The 16,879-nt window shown below is 36.1% G+C and overlaps 1 protein-coding gene across 1 annotated transcript in view; it reads left to right on the plus strand.

The window, feature by feature from the left end:
* LOC150084187 (rho guanine nucleotide exchange factor 7-like) overlaps positions 1-16,879 on the plus strand; it is a 276,673-nt gene that overhangs the window by 111,361 nt on the left and 148,433 nt on the right. The window contains exon 9 of the mRNA XM_090376150.1: positions 13,166-13,225. Coding sequence (XP_090232276.1) covers positions 13,166-13,225 — 60 coding nt within the window. The remainder of the gene's footprint in view (positions 1-13,165; positions 13,226-16,879) is intronic.

The raw sequence follows: 16,879 nt of genomic DNA on the forward strand, positions 1-16,879 counted from the left end.
CACTGGTTCATGAGAGTCATCTACCACCTAGTATTGCCTGATATCATAGAGGGGTGGCGTTCCTCCATGTGGTGTGGGTGCCACACCTCAACCCCTGCTTACGTTGGTTCACACCTGGATGGTCACCCACCATGTACTTGTGCATGGAGGTTATACCCAGGATTACTAACAGTCCCACCATCGCGAAGATGCAAGCAGAGGATTTGGCTGTCACAGACCGTCCGGACTTCGCCGAAATTGGATCCACTTGACTTGAGTGTTACCCGAATATCAGTTCTACCAGCGTTTTAGACTCACAGATAGCAAGTACAGCTTGTTTGGCATATCTGAGAGAATGTCTTTGACAACCACAAGGATGAGTAGTAGTAACTTAAATAGTAATTAGCATTAGTAGAGGCATACGATGCAAGAAAGTAAGCTTATGCAGCATTAGCAAAAAATAAAATAAAAAATAAAAAAAGCTCCCATTTTACCCCTCCTTTCATTCCAAATACCTCAGCCTTAAATTTATTTAGGCTATCAACTTCCACAACAAAAGATGGATTTAATATAACTGGATAGATCCCATCCACCTTGGGTGCCTTTTTTATATTTATTTTCAACAATTTCTCCTCCACTTTCCTCTCAATTATTACAAAATCATGTAGCTCACTGCCAGAGTTTAATTCACCTCTGGAATTCCCCCTCCCTGAATAACTCCTCATGTGTGAATGTAGATGCAAAATACTCATTTAGTTTGTTGGCCACTTGAACAGGATCATCATCAGTTGAAGCATCAATTTTCAGTGGACCAATCTGATTCATCCCTTTCCTTCTAGAGTTTACATAGGTAAAGAACTCTTTACTGTTTTTCTTTCTATCCTTTGCAAAAGATTTCTCATAATCTGCCTTTGCCTGCCTAATCTTCTTTGTAACTTGGTTACAGACTAGCTTATATCTATCATAGGCTTCCATGTCACCCATTAATTTATATGTATCCCTTGCATTTTTATGTTCTGCCACATGTCTCATTAGTTCATCTGACTTCCATTTAAGCCTAAATCTTGAACAATATTTCTTAGTTGGTATGTAAAGTCTAGTAGCTTCCAAGATTAATTCTTTGAATGCTTCCCATTTTGAATTTACTGTTGGTAACATCATCATCAGTTGGTCCCACCATATAGAATTTAATGTAGTCACCTTTACGAAAGCAAAAACCTTTCCCTTTACCCCTGATGGTAGTTACCTCTTTGAGTAAATCCCACTTGAGCACACTGATCACTACCACCTAGTGATTCCTTTATCTGCCGATTTTTAATGCATGAAGAATCACTACTGATAATCAGATCAAGAGTATTACTCCCGCTAGTTGTCTCCCTAACATGCTAAAGTAGAAAACAATCATCCAATAAATCCACAAAAGCATTGCTAGTGTGTGAGTGACCAACCCACAAATTCCAGTCAATATCTGGGAAATTAAAATTCCCAATTATAAGACTCTGATTTACTGGCCCACTCTTTTTCCCTGTACAGTTCCTTATTGTACTCATCAGAGTCATTAGCCCTGTAACACACTCCTACTCTCAATATTGATCTCTCTGTGCTTACGTCACACCAAACTGACTCGACGTTGCACTGTCCAGCAGTGTCGATGCTGAACTTCATTGGATTTTATGTGTTTCTTTACTAATAGCATAACCCCTCCTCCCTTCCTATCCTGTCTCTCCTTCCTGTACACATTGTACTCCCTGAATTCCTTATATCTGTGTGACACCATGTCTCTGATATCCCAACAATATCTCCCTTTGATGTTTTGACCAACACCTCAAATTCATCAAATTTATTTACCAAACTCCTAGCATTGGTGTACATACAAGTATACATGCACCTGTTCCTATTCTTAGCTACCCTAACACAATCCATGTGGTTACTTGTACTGCAATGACTCCCAGCTGTCTCTGAAATACCCTGCATCTTGTTTTCCAGGCTGCTGCTCATTCCAGTAGAAGCAGTGCAAGAATCACTTTCACCTCTGCCAGTGGCTACTGTTAATTTATTAGTATTATTAGTAATGGCTGCATGGGGCAAAAAAGGTTATGCTGCACCAGCAAAAAAAAAAAAAAAAAAAAAAAAAAAGATAAAAAAGACAATGATAAAAAAAAAAAAACGAGTAATAATTAATAAAAGAAAAGGAAATTAAACCTATTCTCTTCTGCATTTTCCTCACCTGAAGCTACTATCCAGATGACCTTTGACATTAGTCCGTGTATCCCCCCATGCTAGCAGTTTTCCGACCCACCTTACCCTGCCTCGATAGCATCAACAAATATTCCCGCACCTTTTCTGTTTAAGTGTATCCCATCCCTATAGAAGCAGTCTCTCCTGTGAACAAGCAGAGACCAGGCTGAAAAAAATTTTATCCCTTGAGCCTTGCACAATCTCTCCAGGACCGAATTGATCGACAAGGCTCTCATCATATACTCCCTCCTATCGTGTCTAGGCGGATTTGCAGACACCTTCAAATTCAACCCTAATTCACGGCTTTTTTTCAACGGTGACCTGTACTTGTTAAGTAATTCTGCTGGTCTCCTACTCTTAATATCATTAGTGTAATAACTGAATAAACATCTTCCCTTACAAGCTGTGATACTTATATGTGAGATAATGTGTGTTCATTTAATTTTCTTCGTCTTCATCGCTGTTAAGCACAAACTCTTCTGCAGCATCTAGATTTCATGTACCTTCTGCTTTCTTTAAAAGTCACAAACTGCACTCTTCAAAGTCACTATTTTTTATGGTCTCAAACAAGCACAAGTTTAATAGCACAGAACCTAACCCAGCGATTTTCCAACAAAATGCAGTGGACCCCTGTTTTAAATGATACATGAAAATCAGAATATTTTCCAGTCAGCAAAATAAAAATAAATTTACACTTACATAAAAAAAAACTTAATGTGTACTTTAATATGTACATACTAATTGATATTTCTGTTCACTGACCCTGTTTTTTTTTTTTTTTTTTTTTGGTTGTAAATTTAAAACAGTAAAAATGATAAGCAATTAATAACAACGAACACGGTATGCACAAGTTGCAACAAACACGATACGGAGTAACGTGTTTCTGAAAATTTATTTATATTTTTTATATGACTAAATATTTCGTAGAAGGGGGAACACATTTCACCATAATAGCTGGAATTCTATGAAAACCCATAGAATTCCAGCTATCGGTACTGTAGCAAATGCAAGAAGATAAGTTTATTACCCGTTTATAATTGATTACACAAACCAAAAACTGCATATTGTTTTTATTGTTTTATGCTAGTGAACTCCAGAAATGTGCTTTCAAAAAATATCACCAAGGCAATAACAACTAGTGAGTCAACAGCAGGGATTCACAAAAAGAAATGGAAATGTTGAAATTTACATGTAACGTAATAGCAGGGTTTTCCTAGCACAAAAGCTCAAAAATACCGTGTTATGCAAGATTTCCAGCAATTCTCAAACCTTGTTAGAGCAAAACTTTGTTGTAGAAGTACCATGTTGTGCAAGGATTGCCACAATTTATCAATCTTGTTAGAGCGAAACAGTGTTGTAGGAGTACTGTGTTATATGCGGGTTGCCTGTAACAACATTATACAGTAGAGTGTCGAAAATCCAAACATTATTAATTCGAAACATCAATAATCCGAACAAGCCAGCATTTTTTTTTTTTTTTTTTATGCTGGTGCCATAAAATAATTACAGTAAGCGCCAGTTATTGTGACCACTTTTGCAAACTGAATTTTGATTCATTAAACACAATTCTAATAAGCAAAAATTGGAGGAATATTATCCACAGGCTATAAAAATGAAGATATAAAGCACAAACTTACACTTTTATTATCTTACCAATTAACAAAATTAAATGATAATTGAAAATTGGAAGAATATTATCCACAGGTTAGCAAAATAAAAATAAATTTACACTTACGTCCACAGCTTAGTTAATATACATACAGTACTAACTAAATATGACACTCTGTAATCTGATATGATTTACCAACAATTTTAATTCCGAATGTCAAGAAGTATCGTGGATGAGAAGGCAAAATGGGCAAAGTCTTGCTCATCCTAGACAACACGCCATCACATCCTTCAGTAGAAACAAAATAGAAGACAGATTTGGCATCATGTTTCTTCTATCAAACATTACTGCACTTCTCCAGCCGCTGGCCAGGGAGCCATTGAAAAGTTGAAGAGAATCTACACAAAATAAGCCTTGCATTAGTGGTTGTAACTAGGGTGAGACAGGTGGGGCAATTGTCCTGGGTGCCAAATTTGGAGGATGCCTTTTTATGGTTAAAAATGCAAAAATTCCAAAAGAACAGTTTTCAAGGGGTGCCATTTTTTTTAATTTGCCCTGGGTGCCACAACCCTAGTTATGCCACTATCCTGCGTTGTTTACTTTTATCAGCAATGAAGAAAGCATGAAGCTTTTTCGAAAAAGCTCAGTCTCAAGGACAGCTGCTATACGTTAGCTGACGTGTGGGAACACTGACTGCACAAAATTTAAAAAATACTTGGAAAAAACTGTAGGAAATGAGGGACAGATACTGAACGAAATGATCAGCTTGTTTCAGTCAATCCCTGGGTTTTAAGATTGTGATGAAGGTGATGCAAGGACATGGATGGAAAATGATATTGGTGCTACAGGGTTTCGTGTTTTAAATTAAAATGAAATTGTGAATATAAAAGAAACTGGAGCTCCTATAAATGATACGGAAGAAAACTATGAAGAAAATGACATCAGCACTGGGCCTACACATGCTACAAGGAACAAACTGAATGCTATCCAACTGAACTACTCTTGCTGAAAAGAGTGAAAGAATAAGGAAACAAAGTTTGAAAATGATGCAAAAAAAGTAATTATTTTCGTTAAAGCCTATACATATGTGTGATTGTGGCTGAAAGTTCTATTTGTTTTGTTACCTATGAATAAAAATACATAAGTACAACTAGGATAAGTGATTTTATTTCTAAACTTATTAAACCTGGTTTTTTTTTTTTTTTTTTTTTTGTTTCCGAAACAGTATTTTTGCTATGTTCAAAAATCGTAAGTCCATACTACACCCAGTCCCAATTAGTTTGCATTATCGGTACTCTACTGTACAATACAAAACTATACAAATTTTTACAAAAAAACTAAACTATTTACAATCATAATAAAAATAAATAAATAAATTTTCTGTTTATACTCCGGGACGACCAAACGGTCAGAGGAGTTCACAAGATAGACAGAATACAAGAAACAGCAGCGTATTCAGTAGTCACGGGCTTGAACCCCGGTCACTCAAGGCACATGTACTTATGCACCCGCGCTCCTGACCACTAGGCTACGGCGGCCTTTATCATATGGTCATGCATTAGATAGTGAAGCATGGGGTTGGTGAATGTTAAATGGAAGGAACACAGATGGATTACTGGGCAGAATCAGACACTTGCTGTTGACATTGTAAAGTGCCTACTTGGGATACATGCCAACATTCTGCACATTGAAAGACACCTGCCTTGGGCGCCTCCGTAGCCAGGTGGGAAGGAGCAGCAGTGCATAGCACACGCTTCTTGATTAGACTGGGGTTCGAGCCTGTCACCACCAAATACGGAGGATGCGGAAAGGTCCGCATCCTCCGTATCCCGGAGCAATATGGCCTTAGTTGCTAATGCTCCTAAAAACCAAATAACAAACAACTGCCTCCATAATGTTCACCAACCTTGTGCACTGTCTAATACATGACCACGTCTGGCATCATTTGATATTCCATTGTAATGTCAGCTGATGAAGAGACCCGATATAGTTTGTATATTTGCAAATATTTTAAATATTTGTATAGTTCATAAATATTTTAGTCTTGCTCTTTCGGATGCAACAATATTCCCCATGCATTATGGAACCCAAAGCAGGAGGCCTTTTCCTAAGTAACCTATGTAAATGCACGTAAATAATTACGTAGTGATATTTATTCTACCTTGAGAATGTCACATTGTTGGGGGGGGGGGGTAGACAATGGGAGAAGAGGGATGCGGGTCACATGGTACAAGAGGGCGAGGCAATTACATCGCTACAAATGCACAGGTAAATAATTACATAGATCATTTCCTGATTAGATATTGATCAGTGTGTTTTAACAGGTGTGTCTTTTATGTAGAAAAGATTTTACTTACTCCATTATACCTCTACATTTTACATAGAAAAGCATGCGCATGTGTTGGCAAGCAAAGCAAGCAGGGGCGAAGACCCCTAGTTGTTGTTATTATTATTTCCATGCATATCACATAAGGTATTCATATACCATATGTAGTAGCTGAATCACTGGATATATTGTTTGTTGCCAAGTACTGGTTGTAAGAATAAATAGACTGTGGCAGGTGCACAGAAATTAAATTTTTTCAGGTATCATTTAAAAGTTTTTGCCTTTTGTTCGTTTCACTCTTTTTTTTTTTTTTTTTTTTTTGTTAATCAATTATTAATATTTGCAAATACACATGAAATGTAATGCACTGCATACATTAACTTACTTGTTCCTACTTATCTTCTTTTATACTCTTGATGCATTTAAAATCAGTTTTCTGAAATATCCTCATTCTCATTGTTTCAGATCATTCTACTATACTAGAAATATTATTTGTGGGCCTTAAAAACTTTTGCCTATGTCTTGTTTATGTAGATTTTACTTAAAATATATTCCTGATTGCAACTGATACCTTTAATTTTGTTTTTAATTAATGTTCTTGTTTACTGAATCTGTGTTTTTTCACACTCGTGTTAAAGATATACAGTCAATCTTGGTTATAACGAGATCATGGCTGTAACGAGCAAAAAGCCATAATGATTTTAATTTACTTGTATTCCCATACAATTGCACGCTGTTATAACACATGTACTACACGGATATATTGTACAAATTTCGGTAACTATGCGAACATTCTTAATTTCTCGGGTAGTTGAAAAAACCAATTATTGGAATAGATAAAAATGAAAAGAGTGACTTAGCTTTTATGACCACCTGCATTGGATTAGTGCCCAGTTTATGACCTTGTCCTTTTGGGGACGGGGCTATACATACAATAGTGTATTGGCATTCCACTTGTCACATCACCCTATTTACAGATAGTCTCGTATTCACTAAACCATAAATTTATTTCAGGACTTCTAAGCATTTTGGAAACAGAACTGCTAAAAACTTTGTGTGCATTTCAGGACATCTAAGAATTTTGTATGCAAATCAGTTTACTGTCATTTTAAAGTAAAATCAGTTAGAAACGAACTCTTCTTTCGGAAACATGTATACCAACAAAAGAAAGTCTCTCTCTCGATTCATGAAAAAGTCGAAATTATTCGTGAGTTAGAACGTGATGCAAAAAACGTTGGTGTGTAAAAAGTTTTCTTTGTCCTCTTCAACAGTATCAACATTGATAGAATAAATGTTTATATATTGGCACTGGAAAAGAACATAATCAAAAAAAAAGAAAATTTTAGAAAGTGCAAGGTTACAAACATCGATGAAGCATTGCTTCAATGGTTCACTACACAAAGAAACACTGGATTTTCAATAGGCGGTCTGAGCTTTGAAGGCTCAAGTGGAAAAATTTGCTAAACAATTTGGACACGACGATTTTGTATGCAACAACAGTTGGCTGGATTGATTTTTAAACTGAATACAATCATATTAATACAAATAATGTAGCTATATACTAATATTATTTTTCTCTCTAATATTTCTTTTGTTTTTTGAATCTATCTTTTTATCAGGTTATTGAGAATTTAAAAAAAATAGGAGGTAGATTTAACTCGTCACTGATATATTAGGTATGTTGAGGGTCTGACGGCGCCTGGGATTTCTCCCATCTCCGCATATGTTCTATGTATTGGACAAGCTAGGGATTTAAAAGTGTGTGGGGTATGTACTGTGTAGTATGTTGTGCCCATTGTTCGTCTGGCCTGTTAGCCGCTGGGTCCCTAGTGAGACTCGACTTTACCAATACCAGCCACAGGAAGGCCAGCCGGTTGTTACCAATATTTGTACTCTGGCAGATCCTGCCACTTAATTTCCTGAGATTTCAGTGGCTAGGACAAAAAAAAAGGGGGGGGGGGTGAATTGCAGTTGGAATTAGTGATACTTAACAAGTTAGTGTTAATAGTATGCGACATAGGGCTATATGGTAAAAAAATGTTTTAAATGCCAAATAGGTTCGGGCAAGAATTTTGATATATTTTTTAATTTTTGACATTACCATTAGTAGAGGCATAAGATGCAAGAAAGCAAGCTTATGCAGCATCAGCCAAAAAAAAAAAAAAAAAACCTTGCACTTCACCCCTCCATTCGTTCGAAATACCTGTCCAGCTGAGCCTTAAATTTGTTTAGGCTATCCGCAACAAGGGATGGAAGTCTGTTCCACCAACCAACTACCCGCTGGCTAAAGGCAAATTTCCGCACATCTATCCTACATCTGTCTTACCTCAATTTGAATTTATGCCCTCTCAGGTGATTATTCTGAGCAAGAGGAAGAATCCCATCAGCATTGAGTGTGCTCAAACCATTCAAGGCTTTATACACCTCTATCAGATCACCTTGCCGGTGCCTAGTCTCCAAACACTGTAATTTGCAAAACAAACATGTAGGGCTAAATGCTGTGGAAGACAAAAGTTTGGGGGGGGGGAGGCTGAAGACGAGGGAAGAAATTGGAAGTAAGGGGCTGATAGAGTAGATGGCCCCTGCAGGCAGTGAGGCATGCCTGTGCCCCACCAGAGTGAGAAAATTGGGGAGAGGAGGGAAGGAGAGGCAAGCCTCTCCCTCCCTCCACAGGAGCTTGGGAAGAAAGATCCACTAAAGAGTGCTGATTTGGGTTGCCAATAGGCTGTCTTGGCGTGAAAGTGCCACTGTATATGGTCTCCATCAGTTTTGCAGGCCCTGAAAAGCAAGCCATTGAGTCCCATTCAGGTAGGACACTTATAGAGGAGTTAAATCTGGGATGTCATCCTTCCAGACTGTATGTGGTCTGGGTCCTATTTTCTGGTCATAATCAAATCTACTGGCTGTCACTATGGGGATTTATCCCTTCCATGATGTTTTCTAGTCTTTACACTACCTTTTGTTATTTTGTAGTGGGTCTATGCTGCAAGGTCTTGGAGCAGTGTCCCTTTGTTCTGATGTCATGACTATTTAACGGTGTTTTTTTGCTTCCATTGGCGATAATTATGCCTCTTGTGGTTAGACATTATATTGTCACTTGTTTTTTTTAGTGCATTTTGTAGTCAGTCCAAGGTCTGTATAGTCAGCTCCTCTGTGTCGTCTTACTGCTATTTGCATTTGTCTCATTCCGTTAAGGTCTTCTGTATATTACTCACTATATCAGTTATATAGTGAGTAATGTTTATAACAAGGAAATTGTCGGTCCCATTGATGCTCGTTATAACCAAGTTCAACTGTACTTTAACTTCAGTGGTCATGTTTACATACTCTAGTATAAGGAAGTCGACTAATCGTTTATTCTTTTCACCATTACTCGTATATCTGGAAACAAAGTATTATTAAGGGGAGAGATAAGAAATCAAGAAACAAGACAGCTGTTGTGATAAGTTTATGGTTTTGTAGCAGCAAGTTTTAAAAAGTTAGCTTAAGAAATGCCAGTTTAACTTAAATATTTAAGTTATGTTTTTTTATGATGCAGAAGTATAAGTGTAGAAGCAATTTATGATATTGTGTAATTTGAAACTAAGGTATTCAGAATTGTGAACTGTCAGTTTTTAATTCTTACAGCACATTGAATAGGAAATGAAAAAATTAAGTATTGTTGCTTATTTTCAGTGTTTGATTGCATTGTTAGAAAGCCTCTGGATTACAGATATTTTTCCCTTTAATGAAATTTTGTTATAGGCGAAGCTTGTATTCTTCTTTATCTTTTAGATAAAGAAGGTAAAACTGTAAAGAAGGGAATGCAAATCAAGAACTTAGGAAAAGATTTATCATGTTCTAAAAGGGAATTGCTAATGGCCAATTTAAAAATAACTTGTCAGAAAAATTTAGGCCCAATAAAAGAATCTTTGACAAAAATTCTTTATAATGCAAACTGCACTTAAAAGGCTTAATGAGTAATACCTTAATGCTTTTTTCAAAAGGATTTCAAAGAATTCTTTTTAAGCTGTTGAGATTCTTATATTAAGTGAGGCAAAAGTTTATTTTTAAGCAGGTGGCCACCTTTTTCTATTTGCTTATCTTAACATTATTTAACTGCAATGTATTAAGAGATAAAGCTGTTCGATAAAAAGAGGAAAGTTTATGTATTGTATGTTTTATTTAATGTTCCAAAGAGTCAGTACAAAAACCTTGTTACATCATGGTTTTGTGTGTTTTGTATTTTCTTTTTCAAGACTGAACAGTTATTAAGTCATAGAAATCTAGTTTCTGAACCTGTGATTTTTAAAATAAGGGACCCCCCAACTACCAAGTGTCAGTTAACTAACATTGTTTATTTTTGCATGATGTAGTTCTGTCTTCTTGGAAACAAACCCAATGCTTTTCATTGATGTGTTGAGAACTATTCAGAACATTTGACTGTCATTCCTGTTGTTATTATGTTGATCGATTCTATTGTTTATTTCAGCAATAAGGATGACAGTTTCCTTATATATGTGCTCAGTGGTGGAGGATTGGTAAGTTTTTATACAGACAAAATTTACTTTTTGACACACACTGTGACAGCATTATTCCCTTTTTAATTTAAATCAACTTTTGGAGTATTTCAATATGAAAAATTGTGAGCAAATTTCCAAGCTGAAGAAAAAACACCACTGGAATAAGAAAGTGTAAAAAGGCAACACAGCAGGAGTAAGCTCAGGAGCACAGATTTTGAGACGAAGTGGAGAAATACTATCAGGATCTGGAACGTGCTTAGCATCGAGATTGTTCAAAATTCTTTTGATATCCTTTTGTCGGAAGATCGCAGGAGGCATTGAATGGAGTATACTGGAATGGTAGGAGGTGGTTTACCAAGATCATTAATACAGGAATTGAAGAAAAGTAGGATGCTCACAGGCTGGCTTTATCTTTAGCTGAGGTGACAATAGTAGAACCAACAAGTTTTAACAGGGGTGGAAGTAGACATGGGAAAAAGTTGTAGCCAGTAGGCTTGACAAGAGCCCAGAATGCTCAACTACCATTTGGACAAGATGCAGTTTTCTACTCTTAGCCCGTTGAAATTATAGTTTGGGCTGATTAATAAATGCTTTACAATTGTTGCGAGCTTTGGTGTAAGCAGAAAATGAACCTGGAGATTTTGAAACAAGCCAATTATGATTGCAACATTCTTCTCTTGAACAGCCTTAGCACATTTATTGGAAAACCAAGGTTTAGATAAAGGATGAGATTTTAAGGTGGAGTGAGGAATAAAGGATCTCATCCCTATAAGAATAATTTCACTGACAAGATCTGAGCAAACATTGATGCCAGAAGATTTAAAACAGTAATCCAACCAAAGAAAAGAAGAATAGAAATGTTGCAGCTCATTCCAATTTTCATTTTTATAATGCCAAACAACATGAGGATGAAAATGGCCTTGAGACAAAGGCTCCATTGGAGAAGGGGTCAACACCAAGTTGTGATCTGAGATGCCTGGAGGACCACTTACCTCGACCATGTATATTGAAGGGTTATTTGTGAGAAGAAGATCAAGAACATTGGCTGTGTGGTTACGATTGTCTGATATTCTGGGAGGTAAATGAATAATCTGTGTGAGGTCATTAGTACTTGCAAAAGGCTCAGCATCTTGACCAACTGGGTCCACATTACTGTTTTAGAGCTATACCCTCAAAATGTGATAACATCATCTCACCATGATGTCCATCATGACTTCCAAAGACATCAATCATACAGCATGACTCAAGAGATTTGGGGGAGGGGGATCTGCTTTACTTAGAAATTTTTTATTCACTATACATATCATTGGGTATCCTTTATCAGCAGCATAGTGTTTATTGTTGTACCTGGTTCTTTAACCATAAAGGGCAGTTTAGTAAATTAACATCCAGTGTTGATGTCCTCTTTCTGTTTAGTTAAAATAAAAAAAATATCCATCATACACAAACTTAGGAAACATTACAAAAGTCCATATAGAAAGGCTGTATGGAGTGAGCAACAAGGAAGTGCTTTAAAACAATATTTTTGTATCACTTTTTATTTAGCTATTTATTTTATTATTTATTATTATTAATTTCTTTGACTAGTGCTTCAGAAATCTGTGGCTTCCTAGCACTATATGTCTAATGCCAACTAACACAAGTGACAGTATTGTATAGAAATAAAATTTAACACATACATATTTTGGAGTGAAAATGAAAATTCTCATCCTCAAAGTGACTATATGGAGTTACAGAATTTAATCTGATATAAAGGATTTGACTAATGCTGTCATTAGTCCTTCAAGTGATATATATACCCTCCACTTAGAACATTGACTTATACCATCCGCATGGAACTTACAATCTAATCCAGACCACATTTACGATATATGTGAGGATGTTTTAGAATGGTTATTTTTATTTTGAAAACCAGACTGCAATCAAAAACTGTATTGACGCTTGCATGTAAGTTCCCTAATAATTTGATTTTGTTAATCAGCTGTTGACCACATAAGTGACAAATGTTTTTTAGAATTCAGTTATCACCATTAATGGATGAGATTATTAAACTACATGAGTACTTTAGAATTTCTCTGATTTATATTCATATATAAGGAATGCAGGAATGCAGTATTTCTTATAAAAAAGTTTCTTAATTTAGTCATTAGATTAGTGAGTGATAATATATTCACATTTCCTTTTTCAGGCGCAGTTTGGCTATTGATTTCAGGTCCACTTATTCAAAAATATTGGGAACCCATTGATTTTAAACATAGCCTACATGGGACAAAAACTTTGCTCAGTTAAATTCTTATCCATTATATCAGACAAAACTTTTAACTCCATACAGTAATTCTAATAATGAAAATTTGCATTTTAATTCTTCAAATTTTATTTTCTTTAATTTTAATTTTAATTCTTTGTTTAGTTTGTATATTGTATATAGTTTGTATTATGAAATATATTTCTAGCATTAAAGGATGGGTAAAATTATTTGATATTTATTTACCTTGAATTTCTTTTTAACAGGAAAGTCATATTGACCGTGGAGATACTCAGAGAGCAATTTTTGTCTACAGGGATATCGCTGTATGTATAATTAATGAAAAATCCTTAGATTTGGTGCTTCTTGATTTCTGTAGTTAACTTTATCTTTTTGATGGATTAAATTAAAATATACTATCTGACTATTTACTGTTATAACAGTAAGACCTCAATTTAATGTACTTTGTATTTAATGTAAGAAAAAAGTGACTGGTGTCAGAGTATATTCTGAGTGAGCCAATGAAATAGAGGCAACCAGGAACTCGTGAGTCACAAGCAAGTATCCCAGTCTATTTATGGTTAAACTTGCTCTCATATCATTGTGCACTCATTTGTGGCCTATTTCTTTATTATAACTTCATTTTCAGTGTATCACTATGGTCCCTAAGAAAATGAGCCAAAAGAGAAAGTATGCGCATTTGAGTGTTGTGCAGAAATTGAAGCTATTAAAGAAGTTAGACTGTATCTCTTTCCTGCATCTGAGAGAATTATAGAATGAAAAAAACAAACTGTCGTGTATTCTAAAAAGCAAGGCTAAGCTTAAATAACTACAAGCAATCTGGTCTACTATTCTATATGCTCAAAACAGTACAAACTTCACTGCATATAGACATGATGCATATGCACTAACATGTCTAAATATTGATCTTAATTACAGTGATGTAAATGAAGGGGTGGGGGGAATGGTATGAAAGCCATTCCCCCTATTGAAGTTCAGAATGCATTCCGTTGACATATTTATGGTTGAGGGGGAACTCCTTAACTGTGCAGCTTAAGATAGTAAAGTCTATCCATAATAATGGAAATAAAACTTAAATAGAAGTTCAGCTGTTAAAATAACAATATTACTAAGTTTAATTACTTCTTCTGTCCTTCAGTATAAAATTAATTACTTCTGCCCTTCAGTATATAAGCTATGTGATTTATCTCTGCTATCAGTTAATGAAATCAAACAAGTTAGTGCATAGCATCATTTTTGTTATACAGTAGAACCCTGTTAATGCAGACTTGATGGGACCACATTCGGTCCGGATTGGTGAAAGTTCGGATTAACCGGAAGTTATCTTTAACATACCAGTTTTTATTTAAAGTTTCTAAATGACAAAATTTTAACCAAATTGGTTTTTATATTAAATTAATAAAACAATATTTTAAAGTAAAAATTATAAAAAGTAAAAGAACATGGTAAGTAAACAAAATACTGTACAAAGCAATAAAGGTTTAATGTAGAACATTATATTACACGAATTAAACATAAAAAAAAATATTACAACACAAAACAAATAACTATATTCGAGAAGTTTACTTGAAATAGTCAATTTTTTTTGCTTTAATTTTGAAACTCACTTTCAAAATTAATGCATGTACGTATGGACAGTGCTAGCTGCAGCTGTCAACTGAATAGGCCAGCACTCGAGATTACCCTACGATTGTCTCTGACCATACCATATGGTCCAGTTGGATTTCTGGAGGTCACAACCATAAAACAATTAGCAGTCCCCTGTTTATTAGGCTTTTCTGTTAGTGCAATCTATTTCTCTGCAATATATATGTGATATATATATTGCAGACTCGAATTGTTCAATGACTCGAATGAGTACAATGAACAATTGTACAAAGAAATAGAGTGGGCTAGTAAATCAGAATGTCTTATAATGGGGGATTTTAACTGCCCAGATATTGACTGGAACTTGTGGGTTGGTCGGTCACACCCTAGTCAGACTTTTGTGGATTTATTGGATGATTATTTTCTGCAGCAGCATGTTCGAGAGGCAACCAGAGAAAGTACTACTCTTGATCCGGTTATCAGCAGATTATCTGGTTATACTTATATAAAGTCTAAAAGGAAGGGGATGAATCTGATTGGTCCACCTTGACATCAATGGTTCGACTGTTGATGATCCTGCTCAGATAGCAAACAAACTGAATGAGTATTTTGCATCTGCATTCACACATGAGGAATTATTAAGGTTTGAAAATGGCAGAAGGTTATCAAATTGTAGCAGGATACTTAATGATTTTGTAATAACTGAAAGCAAAGTGGAGGAGAAATTGTTGAAGTTAAACATAAGAAAAGCATCTGGGGTGGATGGGATTGATCCAGTTATATTAAAGGAGGCGGCAAAGCAACTAAGCAAACCTTAACCATAATTATGAGAGCATCCTTGGACTCAGGGGAGGTTCCCACGGACTGGAGATTTACAAATGTATCCCCAATTCACAAAGGGCGATAGAAGGGTGACACGAGTAATTATAGACCAGTTAGTTTAACTTCTGTTCCAGGTAAAATAATGGAGTCACTGGTTAAAGATGCATTGCAGGATCATCTAGACAAGACTGCAGCAATAATTCAGACACAGCATGGGTTTGTTAAGGGAAAGTCTTGTCTGACAAATTTGATAGGATATTATGATGTGGTTACAAAGGAACTGGATGCAAAAAATAATTTTGATATCATATATTTGGATTTCAGAAAAGCTTTTGACACTGTTGTGCATGGAAGACTATTGTACAAATTGGAGCAGAATGGTATTAAGGGTAAGTTGCTACAATGGATGAAAGGATTTAATTGGGAGAAGACAGGGTGGTAATCAATGGGTGCTGCTCTTCGTGGACTAATGTTATTAGTGGAGTCCCACAGGGTTCGGTGTTAGGTCCACTGTTGCTTTGTATATTTATCAATGATATTGATGAAGGTATATCAGGCTTAATGTCGAAGTTTGCAGATGATACAAAGGAAGGTTGGCAGGGTTGTTAATGACAGTAATGGCAGTGTGCTACTGCAACAGGATCTAGATAATTTGGGCAGATGTGCTAAGAAGTGGCAACTGAAGTTTAACCTTGACAAATGCAAAGTACTGCATATGGGTAGAAGTAACCCCAGAGAAACGTACCAACTGTGTGGTACTACACTTAAGGTGGTAGAAAATGAAAAAGACCTGGGAGTAATTGTGCAGTCAGATATGAAGTTTTCTGAGCAATGCAGACAGGCTGCCAGGGCAGGTCATGGGGTTTTGTCAATGATATATAGGAATTTTGCTAGCAGGGAGAAGGAGGTGATTGTCCATCTGTATAAGGCAATGGTCAGGCCACGTCTTGAGTACTGCATACAGGTCTGGAGGCCTCATTTTAGGAAGGATGTAGATTTACTTGAACGTGTACAGAGAAGGGCAACAAGATTGGTGAGGGTAATGAAGGGATCCTCTTTCCAAGAGAGGCTTAAGTTCTGCAAATTGCAGTGGCTGGAGACTAGGCACCTGCGCGGTGATCTGATTGAGGTGTATAAGGCCTTGAATGGGTTGAGCACGCTGAATTCTGATGGGATCCTTCCACACATCTATGTAGAATAGAATAGATTTCCGCACATCTATGTAGAATAGATGTGCGGAAATTTGCCTTTAGCCAGCGGGTGGTTAATTGCTGGAACAAACTTCCATCTGTCGTTGTGGAAGTTGATAGGTTGAATAAATTTAAGGTGGAACTGGACAGGCATTTGGAGGGAATGGTGTGTTTTTTTTTTTTTTTTTTTTGGCTGATGCTGCATAAGCTCATACACTTGCTTTCTTGCATCACATGCCACTACTATATGCAATCTTTTCTGTTAGTGCAATCAATATAAACGGATAGTAAACACAATCTTATTGAATTTGCAATAATACCGACAGCTGGAATTCTGTGGGTTTTTACGTTATTATGGTG

The sequence above is a fragment of the Mastigoproctus giganteus genome, chromosome 6 (genome assembly GCF_048544385.1).
Source record: "Mastigoproctus giganteus isolate SK-2022 chromosome 6, ASM4854438v1, whole genome shotgun sequence".
Lineage (NCBI taxonomy): Eukaryota > Metazoa > Arthropoda > Arachnida > Uropygi > Thelyphonidae > Mastigoproctus > Mastigoproctus giganteus.